Raw genomic sequence first — 24,097 nt, 5'->3', positions numbered from 1 at the left:
ACAAAAAGCAGAAGGTAGTATTGAGTAATTCTTCAAAGACAGCTGCCTGCTCTTATTGGAACACAAAAAATGTGGGTTGCTGCAGGGCTTAGTGCTTGGTCCCTTATTATTCTCTGTCTTTATCAATGACCTGACTTGCAGTGTGAGCCAAAAGGTACACTTCAGCTTATTTGCAGATGACATGATCATTATGACTGAGAAAGCACCTAATTATAGCCTATAGAAAACTGTGACAACCACATTCAAAGAACCTGTAGATTGGTTCACTTCAAATTATCTGCCCCTCAATGTTAACGAGACTCGGTTTATTCAGCTTCACATAGCATACATAAAAACAGGCAGATATTGAACTAAAATGTGGTGACAAAGAACAATTTAGACTGGAGTCTTTCAGATTCCTTGTGTTACATATTAACAACAACCTAAATCAATCCCTTCATATCTTCGTCTTATGTAAAAGCTGAATTCGGCAACATTTGCCATTCACTCTATTCAACCTGGTTGTGATTTTGAAACAATAAAAGCTGCATACCTTGGAAAATTTCATTAATGTATGATATATTCTGGGGAAACCAGGTAGGTGAAAATAACACTGAAGATTGTCAGAATTGTGAGTAGAGTTCACCCTAGATGCTCTTGCAGAAATTTAATCATATGGTTGGGGTACTCATTATGCCTTGCCAGTACATTTTTTCGCTTATGTGCTTTGTCAACAAGAATTGTACAATTTATAAAATAAATCATGCATACTATGATCATGACACAAGGAGTAAACATGATCTTCACACAGAAATGAAAAATCTCTACATGGTACAAAAAGATACATATTATTAAAACATAAAAGCATACAACAAAGTTTGACTTCCTGTCAAAACAGTCATTGGGTATCTGACAAAATTCAAAAAACAGAAAAAAAACTTTTAGGTTTTGGATAGCTCTTTTTATTATTTACAGGAATTTTTGGCAGTGCGTAACACTTTGTGAACTGTGTTCAGTTTTGAACATTACATGTAAATTTTCTGTGTAGCACTGTATATTCCTTAGCTCAGTATATCATTTATTCACTGTATAACACTATATGTCACTTATTTCCACAAACAACGATCATGTGAAACCTAGCTTGCTGTGTTCAACAACAAGACATGAAAAGCAGTGGTTACTGGTGCCCAAATAGATTCTATGTTCCTTGACTTCTGTAAGGCATTTGGTACAGTTCCACACTGCCACCAAATGAACAAAATATGAGCATTTGGATGTGATTTGATTGAAGAGTTTCTAGTGAATGGAACGCAGCAAATCATTCTCAATGGAGAGAAGTCTTCAGACATAAAAGTGACTTCAGGTGTACCTCAAGGGAGTGTTACATGTCCATTATTTTTTGCAATGCACATAAATGACATAGCAGACAACATCAAAAGTTCCATGGGGGTTTTCACAGTAGATGCTGTTGTATACAGAGAAGTCACAACAACAGAAAATTGTAGTAAAATCAGTAAGACCTGTAGAGGATTGACCCTTGGTGCAGGAGTGGCAGTTGACACTCAAGATAAACAAATGTAACATACTCCCTAGATATAGGCATAGACAGAAGGACCCAGTATTGTTTGGCTACACACTTGGAGAATAATCACTGGAAACAGCTATTTGCATAAAATGTCTAGGAGTATATGTACAGAGAGGTATAAAGTGAGATGACCACATACATCTAACTGCAGATAAGAAAGACACCAGACTTAGATTCATTGGAAAAATCCTTAGGAAATTCAGTCCATCAACACAGGAGGTAGTGTACAAAACACTTGTTCAACCCATACTTGAATATTGCTTATCAGTGTGGCATCCAACCAGACAGCATTGACAGAGGAAATGGAGAAGATCCAAAAAAGAGAATCTGATTTTGTTACAGGTTCATTTAGTTAGCATGTAGGGTCACAGAGATAATCAACTACCCCCAGTGGCAGACTCTGCAAGAGGCATTCGGTATAACAATATGGTGTAAAGTTGAAGTTCTGAGAGCATTCTTTCCTAGAAGAGTCAACAGATATATTGCTCATGAAGAGACCATGAAGATAAAATTAGAGAGATCTGAACCCACACAGAGGCTTACTGGCAATCATTCTTCCCACAAACTATTTGCTGCTGGAACAGGAAAGGGGGGATATGATAGTGGTATACAAAGTACGCTCCACCACACACTGCAAGATGGCTTGCCGAGTATAGATGTAGATTTACAGAATGCAGTTTGTATGAATGAAAGTGTAAGCTTTATAATTTGTTTGTATGACTATTACTATTACTACACTGAAGAAAAAAGAAACTGTTGCACCTGCTTAATATCGTGTAAGGCCACAGCGAACAAGCAGAAGTGCCGCAACATGACACTTCATGGGCTCGACTAATGTCGGTAGTAGTGCTGGAAGGAACTGGCAACATGAATCCTGCAGGGCTGTCCATAAATCCATAAGAGTATGAGAGGGTGGAGATGTCTTCTGAACAGCATGTTGCAAGGCATCCGAAATATGCTCAATAATGTTCACGTATGTGGCATTTGGTGGCCAGCGGAAGCATTTAAACTCAGAAGGGTGTTCCTGGAGCCACTGTGTAGCAATTCTGGATGTGTGGGGTGTCACTTTGTACTGCTGGAATTGCCCAAGTCTATCAGAATGCACAATGGACATAAATGAAAACAGGTGATCAGACAGGATGCTTATGTATGTATCACCTATAAGAGTTGTATCTAGACAAGCCAGGGGCCCCGTATCTCTCCAACTGCACACACTCGACACCATTACAGACCCTCCATCAGATGGAACAGTCCCCTGATGCCATGCAGGGTCCATGGATTCATGAGGTTGTCTCCATACATGTTCACGTCCATCTGCTCAACTCAATTTGAAGTGAGACTTGTCTGACCAGGAAACATGTTTCCAGTCATCAACAGTCCAATGTCAGTGTTGACGGGCCCAGGCAAGGTGTAAAGCTTTGTGTTGTGCAGTCATTCAGGGAAGACAAGTGGACCTTTGGTTCCAAAAGCCTAGATTGAGGATGTTTCATTGAATGGTTCACACGCTGACACTTGTTGATGGTCCAGCATTGAAATCTGCACCAGTTTGTGAAAAGGTTGCACTTTTGTCACATTTAATGCTTATCTTCAGTTGACATGTGTCCCGTTCTTGCAGGATCTTTTTCTGGTCGCAGCAATGTCAGAGATTTGATGTTTTACTAGAATATTGATATTCACGGTACACTCATGAAATGGTCGTATGGGAAAATCCCCAATTCATCACTATATCAGAGATGCTGTGTTCCATTGCTCATGTGCCAATTATAACACCACTTTCAAACTCATTTAAATCTCGACAACCTGCCATTGTAGTAGCAGTAACTGATCTAACAACTGCGCCAAATCCTTGTTGCCTTATAAAGGTGTTGGAGACTGCAGTGCTGTATTCAGCTTGTTTACATATCTCTGTATTTGAACTGCATGCCTACACCAGTTTCTTTGGTGCTTCTGTGTATTACCTGAGTTATCTGAACAGTTGTGCTTCACTTGTCCTACATCTGTTTACATATGATTTAGATTGTAAGCATTGTGAGCATTTACATGTGGTTACTTCTGTAATAATCTGACATGTTCTACATCCTAGTGATACATTTCCATAAAGAATCTATGGAACTCAAAAGTAAATAAGAAAATCAAATAAATCATGTGTTAAAACTGCTCAGATTTGTTTTGTTGTCATTATCTTTTAGTGCATTTCACCAATTGCCTATATGCAAAAACACTCGTTGTTTAGTTCTTGTTTAAAAGTACTTGAAATTATGTTACAGATCTCTAACTACCCTGGGTTTAGTCATCTCGAAATTGGCTGACCAGGCGATGGGTAAAAATAAGGATAAATTTGTTCCATACAGAGATTCTGTGCTCACGTGGTTGCTCAAGGTTAGTATGTTGACCAATTACACCTCTCACCATAGAGATCTGTATGTAGTTGAAGCAAACATTGTAATCAGAAAATGTTAAGAACAAGATGTTCATGACTCTTTGAGTGCAATTAAAACTGTAGTGATCTTACACTTATTTGGAACATCTTTGACATCATAGTGGAAAGTAACATAAAGAATTTGTAAATAATGTAGGGAAAAATAGAAGGCACATTAAGTTGCAAACAGGCAAAATTGGAAGACACTTACATAAAGCTTTCGGCCACAGCCTTCATCAGTAAAACAGAAACATTTACCATCCACACACACTAGCAAGCACACCTCGTGAACATATGACCGTCAACTCCAGCATCTTGGGCCGACATTCCAGCCCAAGATGTTGGAGTTGGCGGTTGTGTGTGATGAGGTGCACTTGCTTGTGTGTATGAATGGTATATGTTTCTCTTTTGCTGATGAAGGCTGTGGCTGAAAGCTTTATGTAAGCATATTTAAATTGTGCCTGCCTGCGACGTAATGTGTCTTCTTTACCGAAAGTAGCAATCTGTCTTTTCCAATGTGGTTGATATTCCTCTGTGGAGTTTCCATTGTTTGAATTTGTAAATAACCTTTTTTTCCTACATAAAAATACTAAGTGGGCTGAAGGCTTCTATCTTGTCTCTCATAGATGAGTCTGTTGTGGCAGTAGAAGAGAGCAAAAGGAAAGCTGAAGTTTTAAATTCTATGTTTAAGAAATCATTCATCCAGGAGGCTCCACAGACAACCCATCATTTGACTCTTTTATTGAGGATATAGAAATAGGCATCCCTGACACAGAGAACAAATAAGTCACCATGTCTGGGTGGAATCCCAGTTCAGTTTTACAGAGTGTGCTCTTCACCATTCGCCACTTGCTTAGCCTCCAGTTGTTGCAAATCTCTAGCTCAGTGCAAAGTCACAAGTGACTGGAAAAAAGTGCAGTTAACTGCTGTATGTAAGAATGGTAAAAGAATGGATCTGCAAAATTACAGACCAATATTTTTAACATTGGATTAATGCAGAATTCTTCAACATGCTCTAAGTTTCAATATAATAAATTTCCTTGAGACAGAAAAGCTACCATCCACAAATTGTCTTGGATTTAGAAAGCATCACTCATGCCAAATTCAGCTTGCCCTTTTCTCGTGTGATTCTGCGTGACCCGAAGATGAAGGGCAGGAGACAGAGTCAGTATTCTTAGATTTCCAGGAATTGTTTGACACAGTGCCCTGCTGCCGACTGCTAACAAAGGGCTGAGCATGAGCATGTATAATAGGTTGTTGGGTTGGGTTGTTTGGGGAAGAGACCGACCAGCGAGGTCATCTGTCTCATTGGATTAGGGAAGGAAGTCGGCCGTGCCCTTCCAAAGGTACCATCCCAGCATTTGCCTGAAGCAATTTAGGGAAATAATGAAAAACCTAAATTAGGATGGCCGGACACGGGATTGATCCGTCGTCCTCTCGAATGAGAGTCCAGTATGATAATAGGTTGTAAGACATGTGAGTGGCTCAAAGATTTCTTAAGTAATGCAGTCTAGTACATTGTCCTGGATGGTCAGTGTTCACCAGAGAGATCTTGTTCTCTGTACACACAAATGATCTAACAGAGTGAGCAGCAATCTGCGATTCTTTGCTGACACTCTTGTTGTGTACAGGAAACTGTCATAATTGAGTGACTGTAAGATGATTCAGGATGACTTAGTCAAAATTTTTACTTGGTATGATGAATGGCAGCATACTCTAAATATAGAAAACTGTAAGTTAATGCAAATGAGTTGGCAAAATAAACCTGTAATGTTCAAATACATTATTACTAATTGTCTCTTTCACATCAGTTAAATATCTAGGTGTAACATTGCATAATGATATGAGATGAAACAAACACATAAGATTGGTAATAGGAAAGATGAATGGTTGATTTCGGTATATTGGGAGAATTCTAGGAAAGCGAAACTTACCTATAGAGGAGACCACATATAGAATGCTGATGTGACCCACTCTTGAATCTTGCTTGAGTATTTGGGATCACCTCCAGTTCACATTAAAGGTAGACATTGAAACAGTTCAGAAGTATGCTGTTAGATTCATTACTGTTAGGTTCGATCAACACATGAATATTACGGAGGTACTTTGTGAACTCAAATGGGAATCCTTAGAGGGAAGATGACATTTTCAAGATAAACTATTGAGAAAATTTAGAGAATTGCAGAATGACTCTGTTGCCGCCATCGTAAATTTCATTTAAGGACTGCAGAGACAAGATACGTGAAATAAGGACTAGCACAGAGGCTTATAGATAGTCATGTTTTCCATGCTCCATTTGTGAGTGTAACAGGAAAGGGAGTGGCTTGTACTGGTAAAAGGTGCCATCTACGATGTTGGCTTGTGTGGTATATATGTAGATGTAGATTAAGTAGTGTAGAAATAAACACTGGAAGGAGTAAAGGTAAAAAGTCACCATATAGTTGAAGCCAATTGACACTAAACAAGATTGAAAGTATTACTTAACTTTCGGACTATGTCCTCCTTCAGAGGTAAATAGTGGAGAATACACACATTCATAAACTAACATCTGAATTGTCGTGACCATCTAATTTTACAGGGAAGGGTACAATTTAGTCTGTCAGAACAACATAGTCGTGCGTGTTTTATGTTATTTAGCTAATTCAATACAAAACATTGCTTTTTCCTTTTGTAGCAGAAAGTTCCCTACTTTACAATTTAATCAAAATACAATAAATGTATCAAAACAATGTTGAAATATATTTACATGATGTAACTACTTTGCAGGATAATTTGGGAGGCAATAGCAAAACTGTGATGGTAGCAACAGTATCACCTGCTGCTGATAACTATGAAGAAACATTGTCAACATTAAGGTATGCTGACAGAGCAAAGCGAATTGTCAATCATGCTGTTGTGAATGAAGATCCCAATGCTCGAATCATAAGAGAGCTGAGGCAAGAAGTAGAAGCCTTGAAAGAGATGCTGAAACATGCAACAGTAAGTTGAAATTATTTAATTATTTACGACAGTGTGTTATTTCTCATTTTGCTGATTTATTATTTATTGCATGCAATTTTTTATTAACTTATTACTACATGTCAACATTTGGTGATGCTGGTTTAATGTAAATTCTTTTCTTTTTCAGGGCTCCGAAGGTTTTAAAGATGTAAGTAAGGACTACATTTTAAGCCATACAGAAATGAGAACACATTTGTTTCTGTAATTTGAACTTTTATTATTAATAGTTTGTAAAGCCATAAGATACAGGTGAAAACTGCATTGTATTAATTTTAGTTTATGGGTTCACTAACCAATTTTTTGTGTTGGAAATTAAATGAAAATTATTAAGGAATGAGATGCAGCAAGAGCTCCAACATGTTGATGGATCACTCCTTGGGCTGTGGAGCAGATATACTGGTTAATGAATATGGTTCTGCAACACTGCATGCCAAAAGCACCAATCTTTCATCATTCAATTATTTTTTAGGAACAATGAATATGTAATTGTATCACAAAGAACATTCTATAAACACTTTTTAGACTTTACTAATATATACCAATTTTTTATTAAAAAATGGAATTGAAACAAAAGCTCCAATGCAAAATTCAAAGCATTTGAATGTAAGACGTTATGAAAAGTATCATCTGTGAACATTGTCCAGAAAGTAAGTATCATATCATTCTACTGTCACTGCAGCATTAGTGTCGCAGTTCTGCACATTCACACTCATCTCTCCAGTTCTTTGTCTTTACACTGACACCATTAGAACTGGATGGATTTTGTTGTGTTTACATTTGTTAGTGATCATTCAAAATACTTAAGAGATTACCAAGTGTGAAGTTCATTCTGTTGTACAGTTTTTGAATGCAAAGAATGTTAAACTAGCTGAAATTCATCATCAGTTTGTAGTGGTTTATGTTGAAATTGTAATGACTGATGGAATGGTGAGAAAGTGTCTGAGAAAATTCAGTCATGGATGAACCAGTGTTCATGATGAAGCATGGAGTGAGTGGCTTTCTGTTGTCAGTGATGATTTATGTGAGAAAATGAATGAGAAAAGTCATCAAAACAGATAGTTCACAATAAGAAAGCTTTGTGATGAGTTTCCACAAATTTCAAAAGCTGTTTTGCATGAGACTGTCACAAATTGCTTAAATATTCACAGATTGTGTTCTTCTTTGGTTCCAAAAATCCTTACAGATATCCGCAAAATGAAGCGACTTGGCAGTGATTTACCATTTATTATCTGATACAGTGATGATGGGGATGAATTCTGAAATGAAACTGTGGCCAGTGATGAAACTTGGGTTTGTCATGTCACTCCAGACAAAACAATAGTTGATGGAGTGGAGCCATTCATGATCTCCCAATAAACAAAAATTCTGAACATTATCAGCTCAAAAAATCATGTGCACTGTGTTCTGGGACAGACAGAGCATTCTGCTTGTTGAGTTCCTTCCCAGAGGTGAAACTGTCAATGTTGTATGATGCTGTGGGGTATTGAGAAAACTTTGGTGCTCAACTCAAAACAAAAGGTGTGAAATGCACAGTCAAGACATTGTGTTCCTTCCTGACAAAAAGTGTCCCCATTCTGATTGTGTCACTCAAAATCTTGTTCAACAATTCATTTGGGAGCAGTTCAATTGCCTTTCATACAGGCCTTCTTACTCCCATTCGTTCTTGAACTTGAAGCGTGATTTAGGAAGAAGATCATTTTACAGCAATGACGATACAAGAAATGCTGTGCAACAGTGGTTATCTTAAACGGTGGCATCTTTCTATGAAGAAGGCATAGAAACGTTGGTTTCCTGCTATGACAGATGTCTGAACAATGGTGGAAACTGTGTAAAAAAATAGTTTAAGAAGTCCTATTTCCTGTAAAGATAAATTTTTGTTTGAAAAAGTGTTTTTATCAGTTTTTTTCCAAAACAATACTTACTTTCCAGACATGCCTCATACAGTGTAACACACCACTGCCCTTGGGATTTCACGTGAAAATGGTAGCAGAATTCTGCACAACCAGTAATGTCACCATCCTCTCTGTCTTTTCTCTGTCATAATAGTTGCTTGCAACTAAGAGGGTGACTGTAATGCTTTCTGCACAGAGAGAGACAGTATGCATTTCTTTGTCTCCAGTGTGCTCCCTGTTTCTGTTCTATGACTCAGACTTCAGTCATTGCCTACACTGGTAACGGTCAACACTGGCATGAGTGCCCCATTGGCCCACTGTTTTTCTTCTGATTCTCCCTACAACTATTAAAATGCTTGGAAAACTATCACTGTCAGTTCTTAACATATTAGTTCTCATGTTTGCCATATGCCACCCATGAGGAAAACTATCGGCTGAGTACCCTCACCAAACCCAGGCTAACATGATAAAGCATGCCAAGAGTTTGATGTGCACCAGAAGCACATGGAAGAGTCTCACATGGTAGAATGATGCTATTGGCTGGAGCATCACATGGTAAACTGTGCATTGCCTTACCACACGCCTTCTTATGTGCACACCACTATAACAACACCAGTGTAGCATTACATTTTAATGGTCATATATGCAGACTGGTAAAGACTTTTTTTGTCAGTAGTGAGGATAGGATTTCGGGTTCTGTAAATGCTTACTTTGGGAGATGTGGAAAGGTTTGATAGTGACAAATTCATTTAAAGATTTGATGAGAGAAACCTGCTCTTTGGTATTCAGGCAAGTAAATAGAATCTAGTACAGCGTAATAAGGTGTATCAAGAGGAATTCTGCTCTTGTTGTTTTGGATGGCAGGATTTTCATGATTGCACATGTGCAAACAAGAAATATCCTTGCACAAACAAACACACACACACACACACACACACACACACACACACACACACACACACACACACACACACACACAGTTTCAAAGAATATTTTTTTCAGAAGGCAGTTTAGTTTTAAAATGGTGAAATTTTTATTCCACATCAAACTGTATATACTAAACATGCTTTAATTATGGGAAATAACATTGTTTTATGCCAGAATTTAAAAGCATATATACCTGACTTCTCCCAATTATTTGAAAAATGCGCAATCCTCAATTCACTGTATGCATAATTATCTCGTCCTACTACCTGTTCGTACAAGAGGGAGAATAGTGTTTGTGAGTCAATAAGTCAGAGTCCCATCCTCATTGAGAATATACTCTTTTGCATATATAATTCCGCATAATGCAAAAAATATACTGAATATAGAAACTGCAACCAAAAGTTAAAAAGAATGTACTTGAATATGACATAAAAAGTGCACAAGAAAACTCTAAACTGAAGTATCTTCTGCAGCCACAGGCATTCACGTGTGTGTAAAGATAAGTAGGCAAGAGTGCAAAGTGCAAATTTTGAATGTCCTTGTGCCAGAAGCCACAGTGAAAGATAAGTGAATGATGTTGTAATGTCTCCCTGTTCCTATAATCCTAGAGTGTTATATGACATACACTATATTGTGGTTGGGAAAATCTCACATGTGTGACCATTCATGATAAAATCTCAATAAAGTTTTATAGTTAATTAACCCCATCACTTACACCTATCCTGTGAAAATGCCACCATAGTTTTTTATATGGACCAGTTTGTACTCTTCTGCAAAGAAAGGGAGTAAAAGAATGCAGAAACAGTGAGGTAATCATCAAATGACAGTGCTTTGTGAGTCACTAAAGTGAGTAGACGTAAAAGAGAGAGAAATATGAGTGAAATAAATAAAATAGAGTGAAAAGTGGGAGCCCAGATAATGACAGAAAATACACAAAATGTGGTAATGGATGAGTGAACTGTGATCTGAGTGACAAGATATCCCTGAATTTTATCCTGAGTCTCATCAAGAGTTCGTTCATTACAGTTTATTTCTTTGGATCAAGCTGATATGAAAACACGAGAACAATGAGTAGTTCATCAACACTGAACTGTGGTCAGTAAGTAATGAAAACAATTTTGTTGTTTTCAAAGTAATATCATGCTTCTTCTCATGTTCACAAATTTAGTATATGAAGGTTAAGGATCATGTTTCAAAAGTTTATTTATACAAGAATGTCTTTCATAGCTGTGTCTCTGTGCCTTTTAAGGTAAACAAATAATGTGGCAATATGTCTGACAGAGGGCAGTAGTTATGCAGTGTGAAAACTGAATGATTTATGAGCATTCTCTTTAGTCTTTGTGACTTAAAGATGCCATTTACTCTCAGAATCCAGTGGTTAATACACAGATTGGCATCTAGATCTCATATATGTTCCATGTGTGTGTGTGTGTGTGTGTGTGTGTGTGTGTGTGTGTGTGTGTGTGTGTGCACGCGCACACGCCCCTACACTTGCGTGCATGAAATTTTGTCAAAAGGATGTTTGCCAGTGATAAATTGTGAATTGTTGAACCTGTTCATAAGGGTCTGCTATTACTGTCTTCTTCCCTTGTTTTTCTTGCAGCAAAGAATAAATCTGCATGAAAAACTAAGTGAAAGTGAGAAGCTTATGAAAGAAATGTCACAGACATGGGAGGAGAAACTACAGAAGACAGGTAAGAGAAACTACAGAAGACAGGTAATGTAATTTTTAGTTCTAAAAGGTTGTCTCTCGTAGCATAATATCATCTGATATGTAGTACTATTTGTGAGTTTTAATTTATATAACCAGCATTTAGCTTACATCATAATCATATTTATTGGTAATCCACACATGGAGCATTCCCTAGTTTGATCAAATAAAATTTCATCAAAGTTTGTCATAGGCAAGATTTTTTGCCAATCTTCCTTTGTTTGCAGTTCTTTGTCTGATCACCAGAGATCTGCTGCAATTTCATGAGAATAATTACATAAGAGCTGTCTCCTTTTGAAAATGTGCGTATAGCTATAAAATTGGTTTTGTAATAGGAAACTGATAATGTGTTTAATTTTACTATTTATATTGTTGGTAATCAACCCAGGGTTGTACTGCCCAGTATTGGGCATTCCAGCTTTCATGGTGCGCATTAGGCAGTACGGGATTTAAAAACATTTTCATTAGGTTTTCATAAAATTCCACATTGTAAATTTGATTTCAGAAAATATACTATTTCTATTGCCTGTTCATATGTTTAGTTTACATTACACGAGAGGGACTAAATGGCACTATAGAGTGATTGCAAACTAAAGAGCCTCATTGCACAATATCTCATGCATCTCCCTGCACACCAACCAGCTGTAACAGATAAACAGAGCAGAGCTTGTAGTCAGTGCTGTTCCAATCCCAAACCCAGTCCACAATGCACAAGAGGCATTCTGGGCAGAATGTAAATAACAGAAGGTGTAAAACCAGTGACTCTTCATATACTTGAGTAGCTGAATGATTGACAGGCATGTAGGTAAGATTGAAATTATCATTTAATCTGTGAATAGTGCCACACAGAATAACAATGGTTCAGACTGCAGTGTTATGTTAGTGACAGTATTTAGTTTATAAAAAGTTCTGATTATAGATTTTCAGAGCAGATAAATTGTAAAAACTCCTTTTTTTCAGAACGCTTACAACAAGAACGCCAGCAGGCATTAGAGAAAATGGGTATTAGTGTGCAAGCATCTGGTATCAAGGTGGAGAAAAACAAATATTACCTTGTAAACCTGAATGCTGATCCATCACTTAATGAACTGTTGGTTTACTACCTAAAGGTAAGTAAAAACTTCCGAGGGAATCAAATTTATATATATCTTTCTTATACTGTATATTACAGAAGTGCTCCCTGTATGTAAACTGTCGTTTGTGTAAAGAAATTACAGGTGTCAGGTTATTTTTTTGAGCTGAATATGAGAGTTATAACAATGAAAACAATTTTTGACAAAATAATGTAATTGGATTGATAGTGATTTAGATCTACTCACCATGTGGTGGCAGAAAGCACACATAAAAGAAGCAAGCTTTTGGAGCCAGTGACTCCTCTTCAAGCAGAAGGGTTGATGGGGAAAGGAGAGGGGTGCAGGAAATGGACTAGAGAGGTCTAGGAAAGGAGTAGATTTTGGGAAAGTCACCCAGAACCACACTGGCTTCAAAAGCTTACCTAATTATAACCTTCTTTTGTGTGTGTGTGTGTTCTGTCCCCTCTTGGTGAGTAGATTTTTTATCTCTCCAATTATATGAAATATGAGAGTTAAATAACGAACCACTTCTGTTGTAAATAGTTTTATTGGATCAAAATTTGACCAGTTTTGGGCAATTATAAGCACATCTTCAGGTGTACAAGAGTACCAGAGGGAAAATGAAGAAGCTTTAATAAGAGATTGTATAAGACTTAACACTTTTTTGTTATAATCATAGTGGGGATTCACTGTCCAACTATAAATAACATTTTATGTTCAGCCGTCCGTCATGCCACAGTGTGGTGTACTTTGCTCCTGTCCGTCATGCCACAGTGTGGTGTACTTTGCTCCTGGCAGTGGACATTCATCCTGGTGGACAGCTGGTTCAGTCATACCAATATAAAAAGCTGAGCAGTGATTGCAGCAGAGCTGGTATATGACGTGGGAGCTTTCGTAGTTGGCCTGGGGTGGGATAAGTCTGTAACAGGATCGGAATGGGAAGTAGTGGGTTGGTGGTTTGGGCAAGTTTTGCACCGGAGTCTTCCACAGGGATATGATCCCTGTGGCAAAGAGTTGGAAATGAGAGGGGTGTAGGGATGAACTAGAATTTTATGGAGGTTGGGTGGGCAACAGAACACCAATTTAGGAGGGGTGGGAAGGCTTTTAGGTAGGATGTCCCTAATTTCAGGGGCACGATGACAGATATCAAAGTCATCACGAATGATGTGGTTCAGTTGTTCCAGTCCAAGGTGATACCATCACAGGAACTATGCCTGGCTGTTGTGAAACTGCTGAGGCTCTCACTCTGATGGCAAGAGGATGGCATCTGAGCATCTGACTGGCTAGGTTATATCTTGATGACATCATGGAAATGGTGCATGCTGTGTTGGTGCCCTGTGCATTTGAAGGTTACATTTATCCTCACTAACTAATGATGCTTGCAGTATGATGACTGATACCTAATGGTGTGCCATTTGAAGTCTTTCTTTATGTAGTGCACACTTCAATGCATGGTCCAGTGCATAGCTGGTGTTATTACTGAAGTTGTTATCACATTGTCTAACTTCACTGCTTCCCTGATCATAGTGTCCCAATAGTTCAAAGTGTGTCAGAATTCTCATATATTCAAACAAAATATTGTTTTTATTTCTTAGACTGTGCTCGACCACAGCTGATTTTTCAAAATTTCCGTACTTTAGGTGATATCAATGTTCAACACATCAGTTGGCAGTAGTTCATATGGACTGCGCCATTTAAATGCTGTCACACTCGCAAGGAATATTATAAATCACTGGTATTCACAGGCCAACATAATCTTGAAGAATTCACTAATTTTCTTTGGTTTTCCTGAGTGGTTGGAAAATCTGTCTTCATTTTTGCATGACAGAATGGAAGCTGCACTATTTATTTATTCTCCTGTCTTGTGCAAATATCTTAAAGTCTTGATTTCCTCAAGAGAGTTGACTTAATGCAGTGGACTGAATACCTGTTCTTTCTGAGCTCCATCATCAGATGATTATTCGAAGAGTCCTAGACAGAAAAAGACCTGAGTGTGTATTAGGATATTCAGCATAGTTCTCTTCTGAGCTGGATAATGCAAATTAGGCCCATAGAGATTCAGATTTGTAGACACAGAATGGCTGAGTTGTTCACCTGTTTTTTGTTTGATGACACATTTAAGAAAGAGAATTTCTCATCCTTCTCCATCTCCACAGTAGAGCCTATGGTCACATGATGTACAAACTTTGCTACTGCTAAACCACAGCACAAAAAAACCTCCACCATATCAGACCACATTTGTTGAACAACTCCTGAGCATCTTTGACTGTCTACTACTCTAAATATTGTGAAGGGTGTGCCCCACTGCTCATAAGTATTAAAAGAAAAGACAATTCACATAAAAGAAGTTATAATAAATTGAGCCAGATGGATGGATGGATTTAAAAGTGCAGGTTTCATCCCTCACTCCCACATCAGGTATCACAAGGCATTTAAAACATCCTGCATAGTTATATAAAACATATGGTGTCAAATAGTGTAAAATCCAACATAACTCACTGTTGCCAACTAGTCAAATATGTTACAATGTCAGCAGTAAAATGTACCAACATTTTGTCCACTATTTTATTAACATAGTCATGACCTATCCTCATATAAATAATGTACTTTTATGAAAGCTGACATTCGATAATATCTTACAGTAGTTAAGCGCTCTTTGAAAAGCCTTGCGTATGCTTAATAATCCACTTTTTGTTATTGCCATAAAGGAAGAAATGAGAAGCATGTAACTTGAGGCTACTGCATGTATTGTACAACATTGTCTTATAAATTAAAATTTTTTTCATAAATACATTCAACAGAAATGTGTGATATGTTTTCTCTTTAGGAACGTACCCTTGTTGGGGGTCGAGATGCCCCATCAGAACAAGATATACAGCTGTCAGGTTTAGGTATACAGCCAGAGCACTGTGTGATTACAATTGAAGATGGTGGTCTTTTTATGGAGCCCATTAATAACGCCCGCTCATATGTCAACGGTTACCCTATAACTGAAAAAACACCTCTTCATCATGGAGACAGAATACTGTGGGGCAATCACCATTTTTTCAGAGTCAATTGTCCGAAGTCCTCAGGTGTGTATTACAGAATTGTATAATGAGTAAATACTATAGTTTCATCAATACCAGTTTTGTCGATTATAGATTAAGAGGTACGTAGGGACAGTTTATATATAATCTTTTTTCTGATTTTGTGTGGTGATAGTTAAATTTTCATGTTATAAACATTTGTGTTATTGTCTGTATAAACAAAATGATAAATCTTCAAAAGCTCTTCACTGATTTCTTTGGAAGTTTGACACAATGTTGTAGTCAAATATGTGTGTTTGTTTATACCTTTTTTAAAAAATATAAATATATGAATAAACATGTAATATATGAAGAGGAAACCTTATCACCAAAAATTTTGTAAAGTTTTACACAATACTCGAATGAATCTGACTTTGCAATAATGACAAAGATGGCTAAAGTTCAGTAGGGGGGGGGGGGGGGGGAGATGGAGATGGACAGAGGAAATGAACATAAAAAATGGAAAGGAAGAGTTGGACAGAGAGAGGGGTCAGGAGGAGCTGGAGAGAGAGGGGGCGGAAAAGATGGAAACAGATAGAGGGAAGGAGGTGATGGACAGAGAGATAAGAAGAAAGAGAGAGCAGGAGGAAATGGAGGGAGAGGAGGAGGAGGAGGAGGAGGAGGAGGAGAAGAAGAAGAAGAAGAAGATGATGATATTTGGTTTGTGGGGCACTCAACTGCGTGGTTATCAGTATCCATACAAATTTCCAATCTTTTCACTGTCCAGTCTCACCACTTTCCCAAATGGTGATGAAATGATGTGGACAACACAAACACCCAGTCCCCGGACCAAGAAAATTCTCAACCTGGCTGGAATGAAACCTGGGACTCTGTGATCTAGAGGAAGGAGAAAGAGAAGATGCGCAAAGAAAGTGGGAGGAGGTAATGAACAGAGAGAGGGAGGAGGAGGAGGAGGAGACAGACAATAGAGAGGAGGGGAGATGGATAAAGAGAAGAGGAGGAGGAGGAGGAGGGGGAGGAGGAGGAGGAGGACAGAAAAAGGACAGAGAAGGAGATTAGGACATCTATCCAGTTCCCATATATATTAAAAATGTGTGCTTTCTTTCTTTTCCATTAACCAACTGAGCCACATAAATGTGTTGCCAATAACAGCTAGGCTAGTCATTACTACTACTACTACTACTACTACTACTACTACTACTACTACTACCGTTACGATCTTCATCCACACCATAACTTTGGCCTGTACTCCTTGTTCAGCTCCTCATTGGTTCTGTATATTATTATTATTATTATTATTATTATTATTATTATTATCATCATTAATTTTAACAAAGCCAAACTCTTGTCACAAAGTATTTGAAGGACTGGGTAACTTATGAATACCCTTCTACATATATGCTGTGAAAGGGAGGTAGAGGGAGGGGGTAGAACCACAGGTTTGCGTTGAAGTCTGAAATAATTTTCGATGTATATTTCTGTGCACATCACTTAATTCTCTGGTAATATTATTAACAAACCTATCATCCATGTTTGTATTAAATCTCACATTTGTCCTTTTATTTATAGCCATGTCAGAACCACAGACACCTGCACAAACAATTGACTACAACTTTGCAAGAGAGGAACTTATGCTGAATGAACTGAGTAATGATCCTATACAGACCGCCATTGCAAGATTAGAAAAGCAGCATGAGGAGGACAAGCAAGGTAAATGTTAATATTTTTCTTGTATGTGACAATAGCTTTCTGTTTTGTGGTGTGGAATATAAAAGGTTTGAATATTAGAAATCAGTTTTCTCATCAGAATAAATAATTTTCACAGTTGCTCTGGAAAAACAACGACAGGAATATGAAAGACAGTTTCAACAGCTGAGAAATATTTTGTCTCCCTCAACGCCATATTCGCCATATGTACCTTTTGACCCATTCCGCCTAGGAAAAATAACTCCATGTACCCCTACAACACAAATGAGAGTAGAAAGATGGGCACAGGAAAGGTAAGACTGCATTACAAATATATGATCTTAACTTTTTTAATTAATTTGCATGTAATAATAACCAATTGACCCAGATCCATGCCTGTTCTTGTAATTGACAAGTCTGTATTATTATACTTCTACCTTATGTTTGTGATTCAGAAATAATCATTTATATTGTGAATGTAACATATTTATTCATCAGTGCTCAGCTGTTTACTAAATTACTAAAGTAATTCATTTCTTGTGATTATTTCGCATCATATACCATATTAAATATACTTTTATCAAGCCACTTCCCAAGACATAGATAAAATAGGGGTAATGAGTAACAATCCATGTTTCTGTTGTCATACTTTTAGAATTTTGAGAATTTTATGGAAAGTGTTACACAGAAGTTTTCCTTGTATTGTAGTACTTAAAATGTCACCTGTGGTCATTAGATCACCTATGGTTTTACACATACATATGCTAAAGTTACTGAACAAAGGCATACAGTTAATCATGGATGAAAATCAAGAATCTGCTGTTTTAAATATTGCAAATTATTTTTATGTTATGTAGGAGAAAATCATGGTTCACAAATCAGATGACTTAGTTACATCAAAAAATAATCCCAAGTCATAACAATAGTAATTCCACACACAAATAAGAACACTCATGAAGTTCTAAGCATTTTAATGTGACATAGTTACAATACCCCACACAAGCCCAGAGTACGAGCCCGAGAGCAGAGTCTGAGTTAAAATGAGAAACTACAATAGCAACATGAGAAAAGTGCTCTCTGCACCAGTATTATATGACGTTAGTTTGTTGATCGATGTGTCGAGGTGGCAGTGACTATTGGCAGTGTCTCCAGACCTTGATGTGGTGTTGCCTTCTGACGTTTGATCATGCTGCACCTGGTGGCTGGCCCTCTACCATCAGCCATGATGGAGGCACTAATACAACACAGTGTGTTACAATGGTCTTCTCCCTTGGAGAGGGAGTGACAATGATTCAGTGAAATCCAGCATCTCTCCCCTATACTTTGGAGTGCCATGTGGGATGCAGGAAGTTGATATCCATAGCCTCCCAGACAACAGAGAGCACTGCCTGTGGTGCGGGTAGAAACTCCCTTTTTGTGGCAACCGGAGAGTACGGCCGCAAGTAGCTCTGGTGGTGATGAATACACTGTGGGCAGACACATTGCAGTGCAATGTCATCCACCAGGGTTGCCAATGCCAGAATGGGAGTCATGTGGATGTCTAGCCTGTTGAAGGACGTCATACACAACCAGCACATGACAACCTTGCAGGGATTAGAGAAAGACAGCAGATGAGGAGCAGCGGTCAAGGGGGAGCACACACAGGAGGCTTGACCACAGAAGGAGGACATGCCACGACAACTGGTGAAGAAGACGGAAAACCAGGTTCTGAAAGGTGGGATGGCTTGAGAAGTAAGTGTGAGGGTGGTTCAAATGGTGCAAATGGCTCTGAGCACTATGGGACTTAACTTCGGAGGTCATCAGTCCCCAAGAACTTTGAATTACTTAAACCTAACTAACCTAAGGACATCACACACATCCATACCCGAGGCAGGATTCGAACCTACAACCGTAGCGATCACACAGTTCCAGATTGTAGCGCCTAGAACCGCTCTGCCACTCCGGCCAGCCTGTGAGGGTGGCAGAGGTCAGTACCCTACCCTTGGGTGTAATCGGTTGTGGTGTCAGGCCACCAGTCTGTTACCTTGCAGCAGTGTGGAGACACCTCAAACCCACTGTCGGTGGATCAGTGACGAACTCAATGCATTCAGTGACTGAAGGCGTGAGTCCAGACGGGGACCCTGGCACATGGTATGGCAACTGAGGCACATCAAGTAGGTGAGGGGTTGGCAACAGGATGTTCAGCATTGCGCAGCTGGTGCACATGCAGCAACTCCTCCAGGCTCTTCTTGCCAGTAGGAGGGGACATGCAAGTACGTAGAAAACATGTGAATACCTCCTCTGCTGGGGTGTCCCTGATATACTTATTCATTTGCATTTTAAAGTTTTGTACAAGCATTCTGTCTCCGCTTTGGACTGTAGATGAAAAGGGGACATCCAGACATGGTGGATGTCATGCTGCACCCAAAAATCTTAAAAGTCTGACAGGTGAACTGCGGGCCACTATCCATCACTGGGGTTTGGCGAGGGCTTTTGGTAGCCAAAATCTGGTTGAGGGTATTCCCAGTAGTCTCTTCTGTTGAGGAGCGCATTTCACAATGAATGAGAATCAAGATTGGGCATCAGTGATGAGTAACAAAAATGCATCTGAAGAGGGGCTCACAGAATCCAGGGGAATGCGTTGCCATGGCTGCGTGGATGTCAGCCGCAGCGAGTAACATTGCCACAGAGTGGCCTGGTAACCTGCATGCTTGGGACACGGAGCAATTAAGTGTTCAGTTTCCTGGTCGACACGACCAGTTGACACAGTGTTGAGGAAACATCTTCATCCATAATGCCAAACTGATCCCCCTGTAGCCGTGATGCAAGAACCAAAGGTCTGTCTGTAGCACAGCACAAAATATTTTGGATGGGGTCCAATGCACATGCCAAAGGTCATTCTTGCCACCATCACTGGATATGTTGCTGCATCTGGCATAGAACAGGATACACACTGTTGTTGTTGTTGTTGTTGTTGTTGTTGTTGTTCTCAGTCCTGAGACTGGTTTGATGCAGCTCTCCATGCTACTCTATCCTGTGCAAGCTTCTTCATCTCCCAGTACCTACTGCAACCTACATCCTTCTGAATCTGCTTAGTGTACTCATCTCTCGGTCTCCCTCTACGATTTTTACCCTCCACACTGCCCTCCAATGCTAAATTTGTGATCCCTTGATGCCTCAAAACATGTCCTACCAACCGATCCCTTCTTCTAGTCAAGTTGTGCCACAAACTTCTCTTCTCCCCAATCCTATTCAATACCTCCTCTTTAGTTACGTGATCTATCCACCTTATCTTCAGTATTCTTCTGTAGCACCACATTTCGAAAGCTTCTATTCTCTTCTTGTCCAAACTAGTTATCGTCCATGTTTCACTTCCATACATGGCTAAACTCCAAACAAATACTTTCAGAAACGACTTCCTGATACATAAATCTATATTCGATGTTAACAAATTTCTCTTCTTCAGAAACGCTTTCCTTGCCATTGCCAGTCTACATTTTATATCCTCTCTACTTCGACCATCATCAGTTATTTTACTTCCTAAATAGCAAAATTCCTTAACTACTTTAAGTGTCTCATTTCCTAATCTAATTCCCTCAGCATCACCCGATTTAATTTGACTACATTCCATTATCCTCGTTTTGCTTTTGTTGATGTTTATCTTATATCCTCCTTTCAAGACACTATCCATTCCGTTCAACTGCTCTTCCAAGTCCTTTGCCGTCTCTGACAGAAGTACAATGTCATCGGCAAACCTCAAAGTTTTTACTTCTTCTCCATGAATTTTAATACCTACTCCAAGTTTTTCTTTTGTTTCCTTTACTGCTTGCTCAATATACAGATTGAATAACATCGGGGATAGACTACAGCCCTGTCTCACTCCCTTCCTAACCACTGCTTCCCTTTCATGCCCCTCGACTCTTATGACTGCCATATGGTTTCTGTACAAATTGTAAATAGCCTTTCGCTCCCTGTATTTTACCCCTGCCACCTTTAGAATTTGAAAAAGAGTATTCCAGTCAACATTGTCAAAAGCTTTCTCTAAGTCTACAAATGCTAGAAAAGTAGGTTTGCCTTTTGTTAATCTTTCTTCTAAGATAAGTCGTAAGGTCAGTATTGCTTCACGTGTTCCAACATTTCTACGGAATCCAAACTGATCCTCCCCGACGTCCGCATCTACCAGTTTTTCCATTCGTGTGTAAAGAATTCGCGTTAGTATTTTGCAGCTGTGACTTATTAAACTGATAGTTCGGTAATTTTCACATCTGTCAGCACCTGCTTTCTTTGGGATTGGAATTATTATATCCTTCTTGAAGTCTGAGGGTATTTCGCCTGTCTCATACATCTTGCTCACCAGATGGTAGAGTTTTGTCATGACTGGTTCTCCCAAGGCCGTCAGTAGTTCTAATAGAATGTTGTCTACTCTGGTGGCCTTGTTTCGACTCAGGTCTTTCAGTGCTCTGTCAAACTCTTCACGCAGTATCGAATCTCCCATTTCGTCTTCATCTACATCCTCTTCCATTTCCATAATATTGTCCTCAAGTACATCGCTCTTGTATAAACCTTCTATATACTCCTTCTACCTTTCTGCCTTCCCTTCTTTGCTTAGAACTGGGTTGCCATCTGAGCTCTTGATATTCATACACGTGGTTCTCTTCTCTCCAAAGGTCTCTTTAATTTTCCTGTAGGCAGTATCTATCTTACCCCTAGTGAGATAAGCTTCTACATCCTTACATTTGTCCTCTAGCCATCCCTGCTTAGCCATTTTGTACTTCCTGTCGATCTCATTTTTGAGACGTTTGTATTCCTTTTTGCCTGCTTCATTTACTGCATTTTTATATTTTCTCCTTTCATCAATTAAATTCAATATTTCTTCTGTTACCCAAGGATTTCCAGCAGCCCTCGTCTTTTTACCTACTTTATCCTCTGCTGCCTTCACTACTTCATCCCTCAGCGCTATCCATTCTTCTTCTACTGTATTTCTTTCCCCTATTCCTGTCAATTGTTCCCTTATGCTCTCCCTGAAACTCTGTACAACCTCTGGTTCTTTCAGTTTATCCAGGTCCTATCTCCTTAATTTCCCACATTTTTGCAGTTTCTTCAGTTTTAATCTACAGGTCATAACCAATAGATTGTGGTCAGAGTCCACATCTGCCCCTGGAAATGTCTTACAACTTAAAACCTGGTTCCTAAATCTCTGTCTTACCATTATATAGTCTATCTGATACCTTTTAGTATCTCCAGGGTTCTTCCATGTATACAACCTTCTTTCATGATTCTTAAACCAAGAGTTAGCTATGATTAAGTTGTGCTCTGTGCAAAATTCTACCAGGTGGCATCCTCTTTCATTTCCTAGCCCCAATCCATATTCACCTACTATGTTTCCTTCTCTCCCTTTTCCTACACTCGAATTCCAGTCACCCATTTTCGTCTCCCTTAACTATCTGAATAATTTCTTTTATTTCATCGTACGTTTCTTCAATTTCTTCGTCATCTGCAGAGCTAGATGACATATAAACTTGTACTACTGTAGTAGGCGTGGGCTTCGTATCTATCTTGGCCACAATAATGCGTTCACTATGCTGTTTGTAGTAGCTTACCCGCATTCCTATTTTCCTATTCATTATTAAACCTACTCCTGCATTACCCCTATTTGATTTTGAGTTGATAACCCTGTAGTCACCTGACCAGAAGTCTTGTTCCTCCTGCCACTGAACTTTACTAATTCCCACTATATCTAAGTTTAACCTATCCATTTCCCTTTTTAAATTTTCTAACCTACCTGCCCGATTAAGGGATCTGACATTGCACGCTCCAATCCGTAGAATGCCAGTTTTCTTTCTCCTGATAACGACATCCTCTTTAGTAGTCCCCGCCCGGAGATCCGAATGGGGGACTATTTTACCTCCGGAATATTTTACCCAAGAGGACGCCATCATCATTTAATCATACAGTAAAGCTGCATGTCCTCGGGAAAAATTACGGCTGTAGTTTCCCCTTGCTTTCAGCCGTTCACAGTACCAGCACAGCAAGGCCGTTTTGGTTAATGTTGCAAGGCCAGATCAGTCAATCATCCAGACTGTTGCCCCTGCAACTACTGAAAAGGCTGCTGCCCATCTTCAGGAACCACACATTTGTCTGGCCTCTCGACAGATACCCCTCCTTTGTGGTTGCACCTACGGTACGGCCATCTGTATCGCTGAGGCACGCAAGCCTCCCCACCAACGGCAAGGTTCATGGTTCATGGGGGGGGGGGGATACACTGATAGCATAAGAAATTTGTGAACCCATAATAGAAAAACCTCGTGGCTGCCTGCTGAGCTTCCTCACTGAGACAAAAGCAAAGAATTTCCTCCAGGTTAAAACTGGGGTTGGGGCCCTTCAGAAGGCATGAGAGAGCATCCACGTTGGAGTACTCATCTGTTGGATGGATGTGGATCTCTTAATGGTAGTGGCTCAGGGACAGGGTCCACTGTTGCAGTGTGTGGGCCATTATGTGTGGCAGGTGCACTGCGGGGCTAAAGATAAGCTACTTATCCAGCTGAAACGTGCCAAGGCAGAGGAGCCGATAAAAGACTGCCCTTCAGAGTCCTGAATGCTTGGTCACACACAATCATACAAACAAATGGTGCACCCTTTTTCAGTAACTGATTTAGAGGATGCACGATGGTAGCTGTTTGTGGGATGAATTTTGTAATAAAAAGCAATTTTGCCCAGAAAAGCCTGGAATTCCTTCTGGTTGGTGAGTTGAGGAAGAGTATAAATGGCAGCAATGTGACTGTTCATTGATTGGGTCCACCAATGCAAATGATACTCA

At 39.2% G+C, this 24,097-nt stretch overlaps 1 protein-coding gene across 3 annotated transcripts in view; it reads left to right on the top strand.

The window, feature by feature from the left end:
• LOC126336356 (kinesin-like protein KIF13A) overlaps window positions 1-24,097 on the top strand; it is a 1,265,558-nt gene that overhangs the window by 1,103,342 nt on the left and 138,119 nt on the right. For all 3 annotated transcript variants that reach the window (XM_049999947.1, XM_049999946.1, XM_049999945.1), the window contains exons 7-14: window positions 3,832-3,943; window positions 6,750-6,962; window positions 7,111-7,131; window positions 11,406-11,496; window positions 12,474-12,622; window positions 15,414-15,660; window positions 17,185-17,325; window positions 17,441-17,615. In XM_049999947.1, the coding sequence (XP_049855904.1) occupies window positions 3,832-3,943; window positions 6,750-6,962; window positions 7,111-7,131; window positions 11,406-11,496; window positions 12,474-12,622; window positions 15,414-15,660; window positions 17,185-17,325; window positions 17,441-17,615 (1,149 nt within the window). The remainder of the gene's footprint in view (window positions 1-3,831; window positions 3,944-6,749; window positions 6,963-7,110; window positions 7,132-11,405; window positions 11,497-12,473; window positions 12,623-15,413; window positions 15,661-17,184; window positions 17,326-17,440; window positions 17,616-24,097) is intronic.

The sequence above is a fragment of the Schistocerca gregaria genome, chromosome 2 (assembly GCF_023897955.1).
Source record: "Schistocerca gregaria isolate iqSchGreg1 chromosome 2, iqSchGreg1.2, whole genome shotgun sequence".
Classification (NCBI taxonomy): domain Eukaryota; kingdom Metazoa; phylum Arthropoda; class Insecta; order Orthoptera; family Acrididae; genus Schistocerca; species Schistocerca gregaria.
The sequence above is the reverse complement of the archived record's forward strand: the minus strand, read 5'-3'. Positions and strand labels throughout refer to the sequence as shown.